This window comes from Dendrobium catenatum, unplaced genomic scaffold (assembly GCF_001605985.2).
Source record: "Dendrobium catenatum unplaced genomic scaffold, ASM160598v2 fragScaff_scaffold_1056, whole genome shotgun sequence".
NCBI lineage: Eukaryota > Viridiplantae > Streptophyta > Magnoliopsida > Asparagales > Orchidaceae > Dendrobium > Dendrobium catenatum.
In genome coordinates, this window is record NW_021319518.1 from 798,970 (window position 1) to 821,831 (window position 22,862).

Genomic DNA, 22,862 nt, shown 5'->3' on the forward strand with positions numbered 1-22,862 from the left:
TCTGAAGTGCAATCTAGAATTTGATTAAAACATAAAAAAGCTAGCATTTAGCATTTAATAGGATTATATCAGAACAAGCAAAAAATATCAACCTGCATTCTAGATGCATCCAATATGATTCTTCAATGTTCATGAACAACAGGAAGACAATAATGTTGCCTAAATTCAGAATAGTTGTCATGGTAACTTGTTGGTTTCATTTTGCTAAAAATCCCATCATTAAAATGGAATAATTGACAGAGAAGGCCTAAATTGAGATGTTACAGCACAGGCAAAGCAATAAATAGGACGATGTAGCAAACCATTGGATGGACAAACAAACAAAACTTAGTTGTCTTCCAAAGAGAGCATGGCACGATCTTTGAACATATATTGCAAAAAAAAAAAAAGAGGTTCTAAAGTGCACTATGTAGTAATAAGTAGCGTAATCAACTCATATATCAGAATTGTAAAAGTTCACAATCATATCAAGTTTCATACTTTCATGCCAGCCATCTTTAACGTAAAGAAAATATTAAAATGCACACAAAAAATTTAACAAACACAAAAAATGAGCTCATTTTGCCTGCCAATGGAGATCTGGAAGCTGAACAGTCAGCATTGAATCGAGGGAAAAAGACAATATTCCACCATACGAAGGCAAAAATCATGAAGAGAGCATTAGTTGGTTATGAGTAGGATGAGGTTCATAATACTGGGAAATTAAATAAACTATAGTAAATTAGTAACAGACAATTAACACAGTCATTTCTCGTACGAACGAAACAGATAAAGAGTGTTGATATCCTATTAATAATTAACATTGAGGCAAACAACAAAACTTCCCAAAAGAAAATAAGCAACCATATTGAAATACTACAGGTTGTACAAATGGCATAAATTTTGTTGAACTAAGTTGCATTGAGCCGCTTCCGAAATCCACTATCATGAATGAAAATTAGATGAAGAAAAACTGGTCAAAGATGCTCAAACACCTCTAAAGATATGAACAGAAGCAAAACAAATTCAAACAATACAAATCTATGACAAACATAAAGGTTATCTAGTTAGAATGGTCATCGGGCAACCACCAAAAGTTCTAAATATAACACACATATAATCCAATGTTTGTTGTTCAAGCTATTTGTACTTTCTGGCAAATATATCCCCTAATTCCACCCAATCTGCAAACTACATGTGGAGTAGCAATACATTGATACTTTCCTTCTGAGTTAATAAGAGATTGCTACAGTTTTCTATGTCTAATATCCTCTAGAATCATAATAGATTCTCCCTGAAAATGTCAGCATCAGAATAAGAAATATTTAGCTTTGTTAGAGCAGTTATAGATATTATATATTCATGGACTAAGGAAAAGATTAAACCATGTCTCATCTTATTGGTTTTCACTACAGTCATTGTTGAGAGTAGCTAGCGCAAATCCTTCCATGAATTCTTAGAGGGCAAGGTAGCAAAGTTTGTTGAATTAGATCATCTGTTCAAATTATCACTTCAGTCATTGTTCATCATACAACAATTCACCCAATGCAAATAATTGAGACTAAATAAGTATTCCAGTGCAACAAAGAAACCTGTAGACCCAAACCTTCCGCCAGGGTACAGATATTCTCTAAGCTCCTTACAATACAACTGAAAGAAATCAGATGATACTTCATCAGTAGGGATTAGGCAATCAATGGCGGAGATATTCTTTACAACAGTTTTCCTGAAGCTCAAGAAACTGGACCGTTTACTTTGAGAATAATGTGGGATTAGGAATGAATTAAAAGTCAAATAGCACAAAAATGCATGCTTGCTGTTTAAATAACCATAGGCTAATCTGTATATGCGTTGTTCAGAATACAATCTCCTACTGGATTAGGTTAAAGTATTGTGAAGGCATTAGAATTAGCTTCATTCCTCTTTGTACGAAGCAAAAAGTCTTAGGTAAGCGACATTTGGATTGCCCTAATCCTGGTTTCTTCTCCAAGATCAACCGATCTTCAAGATCACTAATCCAAACGCAACTTAAATACCTTAGGGGTTATTTAAAATTAAAATAACATTCGACTATTGTCATATAATAGTACCACAAAATACATAATATATAATATATTACACTGATATTTTTGTAACCTTAAAAATCCAAAATACACCTAACTAAAAACCTCCAAGTAAACACAGGAAAGTTCTACTTAGATACCGTTAGCGGTAATAGTGGGCGGGGACCGTCGACCTAGGATGCATAGACTCCACCATCCAGAATCCTCCACAGAGCCTTAGAAGCAGCATCCAGTCCACCGGCATCGACAGCAATTGCGCCGTATATCGCCCTGTATGCACTGCAGATGACATTCGGCGACGAGGCACTGGTCTTCTTGGCTACGCGCACCAGACTCTCAATCGCAAGCCGCTTACCATTGGACACGCAGTCGTTGAAGCCGGAAATTTTCGCGATCCTGGCATTGACAGCTGCCGGGGAGGCATTTGGGTCTACACCGACGAGGTTGAGCGCGGCAGCGGCTTCCATGGCGTTGAGGCCGAGCAAGCTAAGGGCATGGTTATTATCGAGGGAGTAAGAGGGGTGGGTCATCGCCTGACGCAGCAGATCCACTGACTTGAATTTGTAACCGGTTCGATTCTGAAGAATTTCGAGCCCAGAGGGGAAGGCCTGTGAGGGCGGCGCTGCCGACGCCACCTGGAGATGGTCAAGAGTAAAGAACGGCAGCAAAGAGAAGAAACAAAATCGCAGCGCCATTCAGATTTAGGAGATGAGGGTTGTTGGCCTTCTCGCCTTTCTGAGATTTTTTTTAAGACAGAGAATTAAAATATCTGCTCAGGAGGAGATTTATTCATTAAAATGTTCTAGCCGGAAAGAATCTTTTTTTTTAATCTGAGTTTATTATTTATTTTGAAATGTTAAATGAAGAAAAAAATTTGATGTACATATAATTATTATAAATTATTTTCAAAGCTTTTGAAGACTAAATTAAATTGACTTATATATATAACTTTTCTTAAAGTTGATGATAGTAATATATTGGCCTAATTTTGATCTGAATGAATTTTATGGTAATTAAATTTATTTTAAGATGAGTATATTATATAGCTAAGTAATAATATATCATATTGTAGTAATCTTAAATAAAATTTGATATTACATAAAAAATTGGCGTGATCGGGCACGGATTTTGATGCATAATTGAATTAAAAACTTTTAGAAGAACTTAAAACTAAAAGTTTAGATGAGATGAACCGATTGACATCAAAAGTGATCCAATCCGACTCTAAATAAGTCTAAATGAAGCACTTGAAGCATAGTAAAAAAAATTAGAGCATTAGTTGGAGGATCAAACGATATCTAAATATCGTATACTTATTCAAATCTCATATCTCAATAAGATAAATCTAACGTAATTAAGACACCTAAATTCTAAAATAATTGCCTCTATTTGAGATAATTAATATGGCTATTTGATGGAATGTTTCAAATTTTGGCTATATTTATATGTCACGTCGCTCTAAAAAAATTAATTAATATGGTCACACTCTCTACATGAAGGGCAGCTTGGGGCTTAGAACTTAGCTTGAGACTCAGGATAGCTAAAGACTTGAAAAATCTTAAAGCTCCACTCGAGCACCATTGTCTTAGGATCATTGCACGTCATCCGTCATTAAATAATCTTCTAATTGTTCCAATCAGATCAACAAATGTTCTTTAACCATTGTTTCCCTATTAGGACACTCCAATCACCACTATTGATTTTTGTTCTTTGACCACAATTGTTTGACTATGGTCATATAACCTTGATTGTTTGATTATGATCCTTCAATCTACATCCCTTAACCACAATACTTGACCATCATAGTTTGATTATAATCCCTTGACTACTATCGCCCAACTATAATTCTCTAACCAGCATCGCTCAATTATGATTCTTCTTAATTTGAGGCAACCCTTGCTACAATATCAAAGGTTGTTTACATCAATGTAGCTGGGTAATCCTTTATCGTTTACCATTTTATCAATTATGAGAGAAGCAAGTCAATTTTGGTTTTGCGTTGGGGGGGGTGGCAGCTTTAATTATAACATAGTATGGACAACTTTCTATGTATGATTGTAGCTAGAAAACTCCTCCCTTATATCATCTATTATTGCAATGAATTCATGAAAAGTAGATCATGACTGGTGGCAACCTTGGCTGCAACATTAAAGGGATATTCATATGCTAATATCATATGCATGGTTGTAGTTAAGCACATATATTCTTTCAATATTTTTATAAGCACCCAAGACAACTTTATTGATAACCATCTGTCTAAAAAATATTAGCAAATATAAAATTTTCATTTAGAAAGTCTCAAGAGAAATTCAAGTTCTATACACAATCTCCTGTTAAACTTTTACTCTTTGGGCTAGTTCATACTCTTAATCTTGAAAGGGACAATAACAATATAAAGATAAAACAATTTCACATTTGATTTAGGATACACATGACAATCATCCCCTCTCAATCAAAATATAATTAATCCCAGTGGAATTGAACTTGACCTCTTCTATAAATGTTAATATTAGTAATCAACGCTATGACAAATAATCTCAAGTAGGTCATATCACGTCCAAGAATTAAATTTGAAAAAAAAATATTTATTTTATCTTCATAATTAATTAACACTTGCTTCTATACATCATCACAAATAATATATCAATATACAGTCATATACCTCAAAATATTTCATTATATTCTTAAAATCAACATATAATAGTCAAGATATTAGTACAAATACTAATCTATCATAATCTCCTGGTTGCAAAAGGTAAAAAAATTAAACAAAATCAAAAGAAAATATGAGAATCTCTAACAATCTCACTCCAACTGATCTTGACCCCTTCATTGACCTGAAATCATAAAAATCCATATAATGAGTTAAAAAGCTCAGTAGAAAACCAAAACTCTATCACTGCTTTAAATACAAGACAAAAAAAATTAATATATATGCTTATGTTCTAGTCAATGTCAATCATAGAGTAACAAAAATCTTAAAAATCAATAATAATATCAATATGATCAATAAAGTAAAAAGAAATATATTAAATTATAATACATACGATAAAGAGTACAATCACCCAATAAATTATATCAATATGCTATACTATATTGTATCAATATTAATACTAATATAAGCTATCAACATGTCAATTAGTTTAATGTAATATTAGTCAGGTAAATATTATCATGAGTATAATTATGCAAAATAATGTATGACATTCAATTTTAATGTGATATTTTTTTGTACATATATTATCTGTCATAGCTCTCAATCCATTAATTTTTATAGGTGTCTTTTAATAATTATTTAAGTCACATTCTATTCGTCGGCGTAATTTAGTCAATTAGTTACACGTTACAACTAGGATTATATCACCAACCTTTTATTTAAAGGAAAGTTTGTCGCCCCACACTCCTACCTAGGGTATTATATTTAAGAGCTAAACCATATTCATTACAGTGTTAAATGTTAGTATTGCTTACGTACATACAAATAATATATTTTTTATGCAATATAAGTTAATATCATGCACGAAATGTAGAAATGTATAAATACATGGAAATCTATCAAATTTGTATACTATGCATTTTGTTTAAAAAAATTCTATTTTTCAATTTAACTGGTAAAAATTCAATATGTTTTAGTTAAAATTAGGGCTGCAAGCGAACCAAATGTCCGGCGAGCTACTCGTTGTTCGGTTCGATTAAAGCTCGTTTGCGATCATTTAATTAACTAAACAAATAAACTTGAACAATATTTTAAATACTAGATTCTTAAATAAACAAACTTGAACACTAATGTGTTCGGCTCATTTATGTTCGTGAACAACATCATTTGAAGTTCACGAACAAGCTCGACATTAAGCTCGATAAAAGCTCGATTCATGTTTGATTTTGAACTCGTGAATAAGCTCGATAAAAATAATTAATATTTGACTATATAATTAATAAATATAAATAATAATTACCTTTGTTACATAATATTTGATAATAAAATAACAATTTAATATTAGTATAATTATTTAATTTAATTAATTTTTAGTACAAAATTTATATAAATCCATTTTGAGCCCAAAAAATTATTAAAAATATTCATAAAATAAATAATTTATTTAAAAAACATTGGTGAAATTGGTTTGCAAAATGGACACCTGATAGTCCCAAAATCTCCACTTGTATTGACATGTATCAATTTCTTAAAGATTTTCACATGTGCCAAAAAAATTATACAAAAATTAGTATAAGTAAAGCACTCCAATATCAATGTTATGATGAAGACAGTTTTCAAATTTTACTTATAATGACTCCTAGGAAATTTATTTGTTTGATTCAACATATAGGCTATTAAATTCTCCTTACCTTAGAAAAATATTGCTCTTGAAGTTTCCACAGAAAAAATAAATCAATGAAGATAAATTCAATTCGTAAATCCATAAAAATAAACCAATACAATTCAGAGCAAATATCAATTCCAATAAATCTATTGAAATATGTTTAAAATATCTAAAATAATGCATGCAATCAATTATGAGTTTATTCGAAATAATCATAGTCCCACATATCATTCAAGCACAATATACTATGCAAATTATTAATCAATCAATTCAAGAATTAAAATTTTTATTAGTGGATCTTCCAAGTGCATTCTTATCCTCTTGTTGGATCAAACTGTAAACTCTAGGTCGTATAGGTGACAGTGTTGGTATAGCAGACAGTGTATGTTCTCTTTGATTTCTGACTACCCTTCTTCCATATGTTCTGCTCACAGACCTTTCATTGTATTCTCTAGATCCCATGATCCTCTGTCTATAGATTTGTACGGCTTACTCTCCTATGAATCCATATCTTGTCCCCTATCGTGTAGTAGACAATCAGCCATATGATATCCTTGTTGCCTACATCTAAAACAATGTCCAATCATCAGAAAACACAATCCACTATGTATCTTACCACATCGGGCATACTCCAGTACACCCACATTGGACTCAAATTCAGATCCTCTCGTGTTGTATAAAAATCTACATCTCTTTTCACTGCTCTCTCTCCTAATTATATTATCTCCGGATCTCTTCTTGCTCGTATCATGACTAAACAGTGGAATAGCCAAGTCATTCTCCACCATGGTGAAAACTTCAACTCAATATTTTACACCCGTCAATAATATCTAAACGACGAATTTAACTCTATGGTTTCTACTTGCTAATGACTTTAGTTTGCCAAAATCAAGTAACCATGTCTTACACCCGAGTGTCATGATCATCCTTAGCCTTGCTTGCTAAGCAAAAGATGCCGGGCTGGTCATAGCTTTGATTGAAGTTTATTATCTTATTATTTATCCCATCTCTTATGATTAATCGGTGAATGCACAGTATACAAAGTCTATCTTTGTTTTATATCTACGTATATGAATGGCTATTAAGGTCACTTTAAATCAACTCACATTTAAGAGTGGTTTCTCTTTTAGGGTATCTCCAACCGAAAATCTCATTTTTCACTAAAAAATGCAATGAAACCAAAAAGTGCCGTGATTCATCTTCAATCGAACGTCATTTTGCCTCCTAACCGTTGCTCTCTTCTTTCGCGTCTTTCTTCCGCAAGTTCGGTAGAGACCAAAAAATGGCGTAGATGAACAGTGGCCCGATCAAATGGCGGAGGAAAAGGCGTTTGGTTGCGACGTTTGAGGGCCTCCATTCGGCTGTTTGCCGAACGGTTGGCGATGATCTTAGTGTGACATTTGCAAGATCGTTCAACCATAAATTAATGCTCCCCACCATCACATGCATTATTTAAATCATCCAATCTTCTATCAGATGATCCATGTTGATCTTGTGGGTAAGTCCCAAGTCCCACCAGTTCGCATTGCTACGCATTAGTGTGTTACCATGTGTGATAATATTAGATGATCACAAGCCTTAAATACCTATGGAGCTCTTAAAATCACTTAAGAAGGATTAAAAAAAATATATAAAAGTTTTAGAGACCAAATATGATGGTATTAATAACTAGCCTCACCTTTCAAGTGAAACTAATAAGTCCTTAATATGCTTTAAGGTAACCTCCTTTGATTACCTTGATAATTAAAGATATAAAATCATTTAAGATAATATATTTTCTACTCTCAACTTGTTTGGAATGGAAATTATATCATTAAGCTTTCATTTTAAGGCAATTTTTTATTAAAAAAATTTTAGTTTTAGAAAGCTATTCGAAACGTAACCAAAGACTTCGTTTGGGAGGGTTTTCTTACTGTTTCTTAAAACATATTTCTATTAAAAAATTATTTTTTTTAAAAAAAATTGCTTTAAAAAACAATAAGATAGTTATCACACATTATGCGTGTTTCTCTCGAAAAGAAGACGAGGCACTCTATAATCTATTTGATTATAAAATCTAGAGAACAGGCTTCCAATAATGTCTGCTTTGCTCTTAAGCCATTTATGTCCTCCTGATTGACCTACTTACTTTTCTGCATGGTAAAATATTTGTTTGAAATAAAATTAGTTATTTTCGAAATTAAATAGGAATTTCTAAGCAAACCTCACATCCCAGTGTAGTTATATGCACCGTTGGAGCCCACTAGCCATCAATAAATGAATTTATATAAAAATAAAAGCCTGCAATATTTTATTTAAAAAATTAAAAGAAAATATCTTTTACCGCAACTTGAGACACTGCGGGGTCCATGAACTAGTTGTTGGAGTTGGAACTTGGAAGCAAACTACGCAAGGTTTGTGTGCAATTTAACAAATATAATATATAATTTAATATTTTTTTTTAAAATAAATATTAATATTATTTTAAAAAATAAAATATTATTTCACTATAAGCTATTAATATTAAGTAGAAAGTTAAGAATCACTCAAAAATAATTGAGATTATTTGAAAATCATTAATTTGCGTCCCGATTAATAAATTTTTTAACTCTACTATGCTTCATTTAAGCCCGTTTTAATTGACATCGTTGCATTCTTGGCATCATTATATTTGTCTCGTAAAGTATTATTGCAATTTGTTGAAAAATTAATTTGGTGTTCTGATCAAGTAGATTTGAAGAATTTTAGGACAACACTTGAGGTTTCGTTTGAAACGATTTTCTTCCTGCTAAATTGGCTTTCTAGTACATTTATTTTAATTTTTGTACTAGAAAGCTGTTTTAAGAAGCGGGAAGAAAGCCATCCAAAACGAAGCCTAAGTTTAATACATTTACTCTCCTAACTTGGTAATAAGAAGGCCGATATTTTATGTGACCAAATCATCTAAGAGACACTCTATAATCTTATGTCATTGGAGCTACTCCAACCTTATCACTTATTTACTCTTTTCACATTATATCTATAAGAGCGAAGCCACTCATTCGTCTGAAGCATCTTCATCTCTGCAAAACTGTAACTTAATTTTATGATTCACTTTCAATGGCTAGTATTATGCGTCATAAAGCATTGCTTCACACTTAAAATAAATATGAATAAAATTCTTATTGTTTAAAATATATTTTCTATCTAAAAGCTAGATATGGAGAACAAAAAAAAATCTACAATTATAATAGAAAATTTGAACTTTAATATAGAAGATTTGAAAAAGAAAAATAAGGATATATGCAATAATTTTGAAGAAAAAAAGGAAACTTACAAAAGAATTTATATAAAATACAGACACAAATTTATAATACTTCTTAGGAATTATTCCATAAATTAAATGAAGCTCCTTTTTTTTTAATTTTATTTTATTTAAATGCATCAAAGAAAAAAAAAAGTTAAATTTTTTGGCAGTCTTCAACGTCACCTAGCCGTTATATTTGAAAGTTTCATCAAGCCTTAAAATATATTAAGCACCAAACTCTTATGACAAATTAGCATGTCACAATATCATAATCCTTTCTTTCATATGCAAATCTTTTCTTTTTTTTAATACACACTATTTCTTCACCTAATATAGTTCTTAAGAAAATAAAATAAATAAAAAAAGTTTTTTTTTTCCTAAATTATTATTATTATTTTTTGGCAGCCTTCATCGTCCTGAAGCTTTGCCCCTTGAGCTTTTCAATGGCTTCTTACTTGCTCCAAAGGCTTGAATGTTGTTAATATATTCAATGAATATTTGAGAAGAGCAATCTCATGGTGATGGCTACCTATAAATATGCACGACAAAGCCATGTGATTTGTTCAAATGCTAAACGTCATGTGAAGTAGATAGTTAATAAAAAAACAATATTGAGAGATTTATATTTTTTTTTTCTTGTCATGAAATATTGACATAAGAAAAAATGCCAAAGTTTTATCATAATTCACTCTTTCATCACTTTTTGATTGATTAAAGCTTTATTTGGGATAGTTTTTTAATGTTTTCCTTTACGGTCAACACTGTTTTTTTTTTAAAATTATTTTCAATAAACTTTTGTACTAGAAAGCTGCTTTCTATAACATTTTTCAAAAAAATTACTTCTCTACAATAGTTTCACAATCATATTTATAAAAAGCTGTAGCTAGGCCTGTCAAAATCGAGTTATTGGTCGGCTTCGTGTCCAACCCGAAATTGATCCCACCTGAATCCGACCCGTTTTTAAAACGGGCTACTTTCTCGGATCCAACCTGACCCGCTTCGGGTCCGGCTCAACCTGACAGGACCCGCCTGCCATTGTAGATTTGGGGAAACAGACGAGGGTTTTGGACATTATAGACAATGAAGGGAAAGTGAGAGGAAAAAACCATACTATGAAATCTTCAGCAACGCCTCTAGGGTATCCAAATTAAAGAGGCAGAGAAAGATGTTAGAGAAATTATTGTGGGAGGCAAAGAAGCTTGAAGATTAGATCAAAGAGGCAAACAGAGGGAGAGAATGAAAGCATGTAAAGAGGTTAATTTTTCTCGAGCACCTTCACCAACCAGATCAAAGAGGAAAATAGAGCGAGAGAACGAAAACATGTGAAGAGGACTTCCACCTTCGTCAATCGGCCTGAAGTACAGACCCCGTCTTCTATGCATGTTCGACTTCAACATCGCCCGACTATGCACGATTGTGCGTCCTTATGCGCACTTGTATTCAAGCAAGGCATCCGGGTCAAAATTGGGTTTTTGGGTTGACCCAAACCCGATCCATTCTTAAAACGGGTTGACCCTAACCCAAAAAATTCAGGTCAGGTTCGTATCGAGTTTTCATATCGTATTAATTTTTGACATCACTAGCTACAGACGTCTCAAACAAACACTAACTCATAAAATTACTTCGTAAAAAAATATACATGACCGTACCGACAAAGATGACAACTTAACCAAATAATATGTTCATCAATCTACCCCAAAAAAAAAAAATCTTAAATCATTCAAAGATATTATCTGATCGACAAAATCATCTAATGCACATTATGCAATTTATAATCATGGAAGACTATGTCTTGATATGATTTTAAATGTTATAACTTGGTTCATGTACGTACAATATCGCTGCTTTGGCTGCCAAAATTGTCAACCTCACCACCCCAAATATTTTACCTTACTGCTTCCCTTCAATGACAAAGTATGAATCATTTCATTATTAAGAAAATAATCATCTTGAAGCATTTTCTCCTTCCCGTCATTAAAAAAACATAAAAGAAGGCAGTATGATTTTGACTCTGTCAGAACGCTAAAATAAACGCTTTGCGGCATCATCGTCATCAAGCAGAAACTTCTTCATTTGTTAACCATTTTGTCTGCTTTGTATGACGCTTTATACTGCAAAGTACATGGCCTGTATCTTATTTTAAGCAATTATTTTGTGCAGAATCCGGATGCATCTAAACTTTATTTTGCAAAACCATCAACAGAATTTGCTCCATATTTCTGTACTTTGGTGACATCTCCAAAAGAAAGTTGCATGTGATATCATGGAAAGAAACTTGTAAACCAAGAGAATTCTGTGGGCTTGGTATTCCGGCTATTCACCTGCTCTCTCATGCTTTTGGCTGTTCCATTATTTGGAGATTCTGTAACTCTGATAGCCTACTTTGCCGTTGGTGGAAGCCTAAATATATCTCCTTTTGGAACCCCATGATCCGACGTAGCTTTGTTTATTAGAGAAATTTATGTGTTGTGGCTGATAACATTAAACATAATTTAAATTTTAAAGTCTTAGACACTAGCAAGCTTTCCTTACTTTGGGACCCCTTGTGCTCCAGTTCTTCTACTGCTGATAGACTTGGGAATGTGCAAATGGAGAGCTCTCTATTACTTTACTCTATGTAACCTGTTAGCTATACATAGGGTTTGTATTATATGCACCATGTTGTGTACATGCGATTTGACCTATTTTGATTGGAATCCAGATGCAAGCTACATCCGGGCTGAAAAAATTTGTCATATATCTGAACTGCTTGTGTGCCATTCAATTCAGGCTATTCTTTCAACGTATTGTAATACATAAATATGTAAGCATTATGGTTTCTCTTATCTTTCTTTCTAAAGGTTATGAAGATTTTTTTTTTTAAATTTCTTAGAAAAAATTATTTTGTGTGGACGTCAAATGTCTTCTCGAGACCAACCAGAATGCACCATGTCACCTATTTGCTCGATAACGCGGATTGGTACTGCTCAGTATCACGGCTCCGTACTGCTGACGTGGCAACACCTTATTCGTCTCCGGACACAGAGCTATGTCCAGGCTCCGCGCAGAATAATTTCTCCTTTTGAAGAGCATATCATTTCTCACATTTTGATAGGCAACTTCTTATATTAAAAGAGATTGAATGTGTCTTCTTTAAATATGTTCAAATTACTCTCTAAATGTTAGATCACAATTATAGATGTTGATTTATAGCATAAAATAATTTGATTAGCTAATTTGTTACTTGAGATGACCTTAGAAAGTTCAATTGAGTGCATGAATCTCAAAGTAATATTTAAATTTAAAAAAAATTGAAATTAACAAATTTATACCGGATCCGAACATCTCAACAAGAAGAATCAAATGAAGTGGTTTGATTTGAATCTAAATAAACTCCAATCAAGCACTTGAAACATATTTTGAGGCTTTGGGATATTAATTGAAAGACCAAATGGTTTTTAAATATTATGTATTTATAGTCAAATCATGTTGATCAATAAAATGAATCCAACAAGCTCTAGATCATTCAATTATGAGAATATTAAAGAAATAAATACTTAATAATTAAATACTTTATGATCAAATGGATTAATATGGATTATTAAGTGAAGTTTTTTTTTTTTAATAAATCTGGACAAATTTGCCAAATCACCTCTCAAAATGCTAGAAATAGGAACTCATTTTTCACATGAAAAAAGAATTTAAGAGTTACAAGAGTTTAATAATTCTATTACATTTTCTTGCACTGACACTTGACAACCATCCTCAACAATCTCTTCAACTACCACTTAACTTCCGTCATCTGACTATTGTCACTTGACTATTAACATTCCATCTTGTTATAGACTTTAAATGTTTGCCAGTTGACACCTGGCTTCTTCATAAAAATTAGACAATTATTCACAATTGTATAAAATTAAATCAATCGGCTATATGAGGAGAATGTAATGAATACAATATCATTTAATTCTGTATCATTAGGATTCTCAAATACTAAATAAATTTTCTATGATTAATATGGATTGTTTAATGAAGTGTTTTAGATTTTAGCCAAAATTTTTAAAATACCACTCCCAATAAACTATAAATAGTCTCATTTTCTATGTGAATGAGATTTGAATTGAAAGAGCTAAAGAACTATATTGCATTTTTCAGCTATTATCGTTGATGACTGTCATCAGTAGTCCCAACCATCATCATCAGACATTCATCATCTAACTATCATCACTTGACAACTAACATTCTATCCCATTATCAGACTTCAACTGCGCGCTCGTAGATACCTCATTTCTGTAAGTCCTAAATAAAAAAACTAGGTAATTATTGCTAGCTATTTAATTATATATTCTTCTATTGTGAAGAATAGCATATTCTTATATCTACGACTATGAAGTGTCTGATTGCAATTTGATCAGACTCTATGGTTTTCACCTTCGTGGATTTCTACGTAAAAAAAAAATAGTATATCTTACAATTTTTATCAGTTCATGCTGAATATTTATATAAAGTTAAGATATTAAGCACTCCACAACCATAAGTTTAATAGCACGTAAAAGTAGCTAACCAAATGTGAAGAAATAGGCATTGCCCCATACTTAAAGTACTACTTCAAAGTAATATTTTTGAAAGTAAATCTATCAAAATTATTCTTGATGTATTTTTATACATGAAAACTTTTTTAATGCGATTTGACTATTTATATATAGTGGTGGAAGTGGAATTAGAATTTCAATTGAGAGCCCAAAATTAGAAGTTTCTACACAATACAAAATTACAAGAGAATTTATAGCTTAAATTTCAAATTAATCATGAAATTATTTAATTATCTATCTCACTATATATAAAGATATAGAATAATCATCAAAGTTTTTTTTTTCTCTATGTATGATTAATTCATATTAAAATTTCAGTAAATTCATATAATTAAATTTAAAGAAAATGAGTTTGATAAAATAACATTTTGTGAAAAAATATCTATAACTAACCCATTTTTAAAGAATAAAAATAATCTATCTTTTTTAAAGCTATTATAAAAATAGCTCAATTCATCAATCAAGTTAACTTTTTTAAGCAATGCAATTTAAAAAATAATAATTAAAAATTTTACTCAAATGATGTATATATAGTTCATGATACTATAAGCATAACAATATACAATTCTAAGGTCAAGCTTAATAAAATAACATTTGATTTTAATTGTTGCACAACAACTCTAATTTTGATTGTCTTAGCTATAAACAATAGTTTACACAATTAAATATTAAATCAAAGGGAGTAAGAGATAGGGCTATCAAAATCGGGTCATGGGTTAGGTTCAGATCCAACTCGAAACTGAACTGACACTAGTTGACATAACTCGAACCCGATCTATTTTTACAAACGAGTAAGATATTTCAACTCATACCCATCCCGTGCAGGCTACTGGGTTGACCCGACCAGACCCGTAGACAAGTTTTGATTAAAAAATAAATCAAAGGGAGTGAAAGAAATTATTTTGTATGTGAAAGACTTGAAAAGAAAAATCATAAAGCTTAAGCTATTTATAAGAGCTTCCACTAATACTAGTTTGAATTATAAAGGGCATTGCTTCATTGAAATTGTAAAAGGAGTGCTTCCAAGTTAGGTATAACATTCAATTTGTTGTAAATATCACATTTGATAGGGAAGTGTAAGGAGTGGAGCCCCCAGGGGCGGAACCAGCTTCAATTTTGAGGGGGGGCAAATACAACACAAAAATAATTAAATATTAAAAAAATATTATTATATATCTATATATTACGACAATTTTGTGAAAAAATATCTATAACTAACCCATTTTTAAAGAATAAAAATAATCTATCTTTTTTAATGCTATTATAATAATAGCTCAATTCATCAATAAAGTTAACTTTTTTAAGCAATGCAATTAAAAAATAATTAAAAAATTTACTCAAATGATGTATATATAGTTCATGATACTATAAGCATAATAATATACAATTCTAAGGTCAAGCTTAATAAAATAACATATGATTTTAATTGTCGCATGACAACTCTAATTTTGATTGTCTTAGCTATAAACGACACTATACACACAATTAAATATTAAGTCAAAGGGAGTAAGCGATAGGGCTGTCAAAATTGAGTCACGAGTCAGGTTCGGATCCAACTTGGAACTGACCCGACCCTAATTGACCCAACTCGAGCCCGATCTGTTTTCATAAACGGGTCAGATATTTCAACTCATACTCAACCCACGCGGGTTACTGGTTTAACCCGACCAGACCCACGGACACGTTTTGATTAAAAAATAAATCAAAGGAAGTGAGACATTATTTTGTATGTGAAGGACTTGAAGAAAAATCATAAGGCCTAAGCTATTTATAAGAGCTTCCACTAATATTACTCTGAATTATAAAGGGCATTGCTTCATTGAAATTGTAAAAGGAGTGATTACAAGTTAGATATAACATTCAATTTGTTGTAAATATCACATTTGGTGGGGAAGTATAGGGAGTAGAAGTGGAGTTCTTATAGGCAAGAAAAGTCTTTTCGGAGAGATGAATCATGATTATAAGAAGTCTAGTGAGGTGATGTTATAAGGTTGTAGAGGTGATTAAGGGTACTTAAGAGTATTCTTATTTGGGTATAAATATAACAATAAATAAGCCGTGGATGCAACTTAGATTTTATTTGAGATAGTTTTCTTATTGATTTTTAAAGCAGCTTTGTAGTACAAAAATTTTTTAAATAAAAAATTTATACTAAAAAAATTGTTTCAATAAACAGTAAAAAAATCATCTCAAACGAAGTCTTATATTGATATAGATGATACTTCTCGTAGAGGTGTTAGAGTTCAAGTTAAAAAAATCTCAAATGAGTGTAATTATAATCTATTTATAAATTTTGAGTGAGGTGTTCCAATTCTTACTCAAAAATATGGAGAATGCTCAAGAAAAATATGAGTCTCAAACTAGTATAGAATCCACTAGAATTAGTTAAGAAGTCCCAAACAATTTATCATCACCTCTTATTTATAAGATTCGAAGGCTACATGAAATGCTCTATCAAAAGAGAAAAAAGTACAATGCTACATAGACTATTCTAAAAATGTGCCATCCTCTGATTGGCTGAAAGAGGGCTTCGGAAGAGTTTTGATGAGTGGTCTCTGAGCAAGTTTAGCAGTACCGAGTAAGCTGGGGCTAGTGCTGAGATGATGGGATCTGCGACTAGCGGGCAAGCTGATGTTGTTGGTGACCTGTATGAGATATCTCAAGTTGCTTGAAAAGATAAAAGACAAGTGAGATGTTGTCGTGGAAAAGGAGCAACTTTAAATTGAACGGTTGCAATGAGACGAGTTAAGAGTCTCATGAATAGGCGCTTTGCAGTAGCCAAGCTTGACGTAACCTACATGAGAATGTTCACTCTGGGAGAGAGCAAGTTATTGAAATGGCGATTCAAGTACGCACACAATGCCAAGCTACTGGTTAAATGAGGAATCTCCAATCTTCCCCGCAAAAGGGTGGGTTCCTTAGTGTGGGCTATAACAAGTAGCATATGTTGACATAGTGGACGAGTTCTTTTGCGAGTTCCAAATGAGTAACACCTCTCGGGTGGTTAGGTCGCGAGGTCTACTGTGGGCCCTCCTTGAGGGCGAGTTCCTCTGTCATGACCTGCGAGCTATCTACTAAATACTTGTGAATGCATATACAACTGTATATTGACAACAAAGGTGTAAATCACGCCATAAGGCGAGATGTCATGATGCCAACTTGCTGGAGAAGGCTATCGATGAGACCAATGACACGTGAAGAACTCTTTATTATAAAAAAAAAGAGCTAAGCAAGTCACAAAGAGATCCCTCTAGAGAAGAGCATCAGTAACGTGCGAATGAGAAAAATGAGTTCGAGACATCACTGTTGCTTATAACATTTTGATGCTATATAAAGTTATAAGCATTATGCGAAAATATAAAAAAATATAAAAAATAAAAAAAGCATTATGTGAATAAATATGAAATTTTAGTCATTAAATATTAAAAAACATTATTTCCCCTTTTATTTAACAACAAAATAATTCATCACCAAAATAATTATATCAAATAAAATAATTTTTTTGTTTTGTGGCGGAAAAAATAGCTTATCATTAAAATGACATAAACAAAAAAAATAATAATAAAAGGAATCTTCAACAAGCCAACGCCAGCAGCCTCCTGTACAGATGCCTCTTCACGCAATTAACAAAGCAACGCAACATCAATTAAGTAGGTAATTTAGTTTACCTAATCCAAAAAATAATAATCACATATAAAATCCTTTGAATAAAGTTTCAGCATTCAATATAATCTCTAATCCATCATACAATACAAAACTGCACATCAACACTTCATTCCTAAATCCACATATAAACTCCCAAACATATAAACATAAGCATTATGAAACTAATTTAAATCATTTATTAACCATAAAGACTACAATTTTGTAAAATTGATCTATCTTGCAAGAAGTGACTATCCACCATCTGAGCTTTCATTTGTTCCCTGAAAGAAGAGGATTCAGCTCTGTACTAATGGTGTAGAAAACAATTATGGTGTAGAACAGGAGGCCAACGAAGCCACTTATGAGGGCTCCCATGACATGGTTGCAATACTTGGGGACCTGATCACATATAGGCAGCCATCCGGCGTGTTGGTTCCCTTTCTTCCCGATCTGTGCTATCGCCAACGCCGCCGCCATCGCCGACGTCAGAAGCATCGCAATCATCTAAGTTCAACAAGAAAAATAACATATTAGCGTGTATATAGGAGCCAGAGTTTAATCATTGTTTGTTTCGACTCATTATGCAAATTTATGCTCCTTGTCAGGGGTGGAACCAGCTTTACTTTTAACTTTTAAGGGCAGGCAAAGCTATTGATAGGCGGTCAGAGAACCGTAGGTGGAGGGGGATTTTAGTTGTTCATAGGAGAGGCGGAGGCCAAGCAGTAGTTTGACAAGCATAACGAGTTGGATCGGGGCGGGATGCGTGCAAAACACTTTAAGATAGAGCAAAAAAAAAATTTTAGGGGAGTAGGAAGGGAAAATTTTAATTTTGAGGATGGGCTACGACCCTCGGTTCAATGTGGTTCCACCTCTACTCCTTGCTAATTTATCAAGAAGAACAAAAATCATTTACGAATATAAAGCCTATGCATTTTACGTGTACATATATATGCATATTTAGTTATTGCTGAGCTGAAAATGATTAAACAAGGGGCTTGTTCATGTTTACCACATCAAACACCATGACCCATCTCGGAGGGATAAAAGTCCAGGAGGCAAAGAGAGCCAAAAGGCTGTAAAGAGCAGCGATGCAGTTTGCAATGAGAAAGAACCTGCAATCAAGGGCTCAATTTGAGGTTAATTCAAGCTTGATTTGAGATAAAGAGACAATAATATAAAGAGAATTTGAGTTGATTACTTGAAGGAAGGTGTTTGTGTGAAGTCAGCCTTGAGGGTGAGGTTGAAGTAGGTGGTGGTTTCATGGCTGGTGGCCATGACGACGGCGGCGGCGATGACGGCGGCCATGGCCATGAGCCTGAGTAAGATGGTGCAGATCCTGTATGCCTTTGCCATGATCTACTGCGGTTCAACTGAGAAAGTTTCTGAGTTAAAGCAGTAGGGTTATGAATGCCAATAAATAAGAGATGATTTGGAAGGGGTAGTTTAACAAGAGGTTTACATGGAGGATTTTGAGAGCGGTGGGCTCAGATTGGTGACCTATACTTAGCAATTTTTTTAAATTTCATTTTGATGATGTGATAGGTGAGAAGATTTGGGTAATTTTATTGCATTCTTCTAAAAATTTCATTTTTCAAAAGGGATTTTGAGGGTTAATTCGATTTATTTTTTATTTTTTATTTTTTGTGTGGAGTAGTTGGTTGAGGTTAGCCATCTTTTGTACTAAGAGGTTATAAGAAAAGATGAGCTGATGGAGACAATTGAAAGGAAATGATTAGTTTATAGGTGAGCCTGCTCTAGTTTTGGAATTGGGCAGTTTAAATGATTTCTGGAAGAAAGAAAGGTGTTGAGTTACTTTTGTATGGTAGATTATGTTCTTTGGTTATATTGATATAGCTGAAGGAACTGAATTTCAATAGAGATTGATACTTGCTTTCTACTGTTTGTTACAATCAAGCTCTTTAAAGTAGAAAAGATACATGTGCATGAGTGAAAGAATTTGTACTTCATTGATTAAGGATTCGTTTGGGACGATTTTCTTTACGTTTTGTAAAGTTGCTTTTAAAGATAAAAATTTCTTGAAAGCAGTAAAAAAATAGTGGTCTAAAGCTGTCCCAAATGAAGCCTGAAGGAGTTGATTGGGTCTTTAATATTATAAATTAGTTATCTTTCTATACATATGGGTATTTGAATAATGCTCAAACTCGAACCCAAATCCATAAATAGGGGGTCAAGGAGCGGGCTCATTTAAACAATTTTCTATAATCAATCTTACTTTATAGAAATATCAGATATTCTTACTCTAGGATTCATCTTTTCTCTGTTTATCTCAATTCTCTCTTCACTCGGTATTTTTAATACTGTTGGATGAGATATAAGAACAAGTCTAGATTCAATAGTAAGAATACCCTGATATATTTTGCATCAGGATGAACTTCAAAGTCTCTAGATTTGTGATGAGATTAGTGTCACATATAATATTCAAGGGCTGCACTAATCTTAGCTCAAATTCAAGCTGGGCAAAAACCAACCTTAGTTCTCAAGTGGGGCAAGTGGCAAATTTTTAAAAAAAAAAATATATATATATAAGGATGCAAAAATAAATTATTTTGTACATAATCGTTTTTCACGTACTTGTTTGTTAGTGTTAGAAAGTTCAACATAATTGGATGAAAATAGTGGGTGACCAAGGGACTTTCCAATTTTTGGAGGGGCAAATTGCGTGAAAAAAAGGTCGTCTATGAACAAAAAATAAAATTCAGGAGGTAGATTACAAATAACTCTTATTATACTAAGATTTTTAATTTTTTTAGGGGGGAAATTGCCCGCTCTCACCATTACACAGTTCCACCCCTGAATTCAAGGAATTTACAGCCCATCCTGATGCAAAATACATCAGAAAATCCTTACACGGCTATTTTCCTTTCTTATCATCTTTGCTCTACCACACAAAATTTGTTGGGAAAAGAATGATAAAAGTATCTCTAGCATAAGATTCATTATTCACACAGTGAAATCTCATATTAAGGCCAATATTTCTTCTTGAAAGTTGACTAACTTATTGTTAGATTAATGCATTGATGATTGTCTTTATCTTTCCAATATGGATCAGACTTCCCCCCTTTTTTTTGCCGGACAATGATGTCAATATGTTCCTATGTGTTTATCCCCCGTTTATACCACGGTTAGATTTCATGTTCTATTTAAATGGTCATAAATTTGTTGAGTACTTTGCATAAAGCCAACTGTAAAAGCAAAGATCGCAGCTGTACAAACAAAATTACTCCAGCTGAAGCAGAACATATTCAACGAATGCAGCTGTAAGAAAAACATTAATGTTATCTAGTCAAAATGGGGGCAACCACCAAAAGTAGTTGAAGTAACAATAAATATATCATTGTTAGAAGACAAAGGAGGAGGTGGGAATATTTGAACTAATATATAACAAACACGCTATGTTCTTCTTGCCAGCAGTAATCTCTGGCAAATATTTCTCTCTACATAGAACCGATCTTCAACCACTTATCAGGTAGAAAAAAATTGAAACTTTTCTTCAGAAATCCTTCGGAATCCCACTTAAAGTTTCCCTGCAAATGTCAACTGAAAGATAAGAAATGTTCGAGTACATAGTACAGAGTCAAGAACTAAACAAGAGACTGAACCATATCCCGTTTTACATGTCTTAGCTGTATAAATGAATACGGCGGGTCTTTTTTTTTTTCGAATTTTATTTGTTTTTCTAGATATGTGTGTTCTTTTGAAATTATATAGTATTTTAATTGGATACAACTTTGCCGTATCCAACACGTATCGGTGCCTTATCAGAGGCGTATCCGTGTATCGGTGTATCAGATACATCATGCTTTCATAAATAGGTGTATTAGTGCAACATAGTTAGAAAAGCTCCTTTAAAAAATATTTAGAGGTTAAGGTAGCAGAGATGATTGATTTAGGATCATCTATTTGCTTCATCACTGCATCTAACATACACTATTTCACAGAAGTGGCAGAGACCAGTCTATTGTGAACTATTATAATTAAATTCATTCCTCAGTTTTCTTCATACAAGTAGGATTTATAAATACTCAAAATCCAGATTTAATAAATATTAAGGAATAAGGGAAATAATCAAATTTGCGAAATATTATGATGAATGATGGGATTTAATAAAGCTTGGATTTAAATAATAATGGAACTAAGAAACAGCCCCTAAGGAGAAGAAACAGCCCCAAAGGGGCCTAATCTTCACATTAAGCTAATGGAATCTCAAACCAAGCAACCTCTGAAGAACTTCAGACAGAAACTATGTAGTAGTGAAATGTACAGAACATTCTCATTCCAGTTTCTGCTCTCAAGGATAACAAACAATAATGGAGCTAAGAAACAGCAACAACGATAACAAACAGATCCTAAGGGGCCTAATGGAATCTCAAAACAAACCACCTCTGAAGAATTTTAGACAGAAAATATGTGGTAGTGCTTTCTCATTCAAATATCTGCTCATAAATACGTGAAATCACATTAAATTCTCTTTAGTACAATCAAATTGCATTCTGTCTTTCTTCCTCCATAATTTGAGTATCTGTAGAAGTTACACAGAGCGATTATTAATCATCTTCCATTGAATATTTCCAACCTTGTTGAAAGGGACTTATTGTTTATTACTAAATTATTGGCTTTAATTATTCTATTGTTCTTTGTTGACTATATGCTTCATTATTTTAATTGAGGGGCAACAAACCAGAGAGGACATCAGTACAGGAAGAAAGGTAAAGGAAGCAAAGTGTGAGAGTAAAATAAACTGCCATTTCCTTTACTCCCTTCCAATGCTGCTCAGATACAAAATGAACTATCCTTTTTTACTCTTCAATTTGTATACCTTCAAAATGTATTGCATATTAGGTTAGTGTATCTTTAAATTTTCATTGGAACATTTCTTCTCTTGCTTGTTGTGGGCTCCGAAAATTCGTCCCCGGCCTCCGCTCGCTTTTCTTATTCGGCGAGGGAGTTTTAACGAAATAAGTTCCGAGGTAAATTTTGGAAGGCAGATGGGTTTGTA

General features: G+C 32.8%; 2 protein-coding genes across 2 annotated transcripts; both read right to left on the reverse strand.

Moving 5' to 3' along the window:
- Positions 1-2,002: 2,002 nt before the first annotated feature.
- Positions 2,003-2,805, reverse strand: LOC110109171 (protein NUCLEAR FUSION DEFECTIVE 2). Its single transcript, XM_020840111.2, has one exon. The coding sequence runs from the start codon at positions 2,735-2,737 to the stop codon at positions 2,216-2,218; it is 522 nt and encodes a 173-aa protein (XP_020695770.1). The 5' UTR covers positions 2,738-2,805; the 3' UTR covers positions 2,003-2,215.
- Positions 2,806-17,876: 15,071 nt separating this feature from the next.
- LOC110109173 (CASP-like protein 1C1) lies at positions 17,877-19,249 on the reverse strand. The gene is made up of 3 exons (XM_020840114.2): positions 19,044-19,249; positions 18,855-18,957; positions 17,877-18,349 (listed from the first exon to the last, which is right to left on the reverse strand). The coding sequence occupies exons 1-3, from the start codon at positions 19,196-19,198 to the stop codon at positions 18,116-18,118; spliced, it is 492 nt and encodes a 163-aa protein (XP_020695773.1). The 5' UTR covers positions 19,199-19,249; the 3' UTR covers positions 17,877-18,115.
- Between the last annotated feature and the right edge of the window lie 3,613 nt (positions 19,250-22,862).

Coding starts and splice junctions, on each gene's coding strand:
- LOC110109171 (XM_020840111.2), bottom strand. CDS start 2,737: ATGGCGCTGCGATTTTGTTTCTTCTCTTTGCTGCCGTTCTTTACTCTT.
- LOC110109173 (XM_020840114.2), bottom strand. CDS start 19,198: ATGGCAAAGGCATACAGGATCTGCACCATCTTACTCAGGCTCATGGCC. Junction 18,958..19,043: donor ACACAAACACCTTCCTTCAA/GTAATCAACTCA, acceptor CCTTGATTGCAG/GTTCTTTCTCATTGCAAACT. Junction 18,350..18,854: donor GGGTCATGGTGTTTGATGTG/GTAAACATGAAC, acceptor TGTTGAACTTAG/ATGATTGCGATGCTTCTGAC.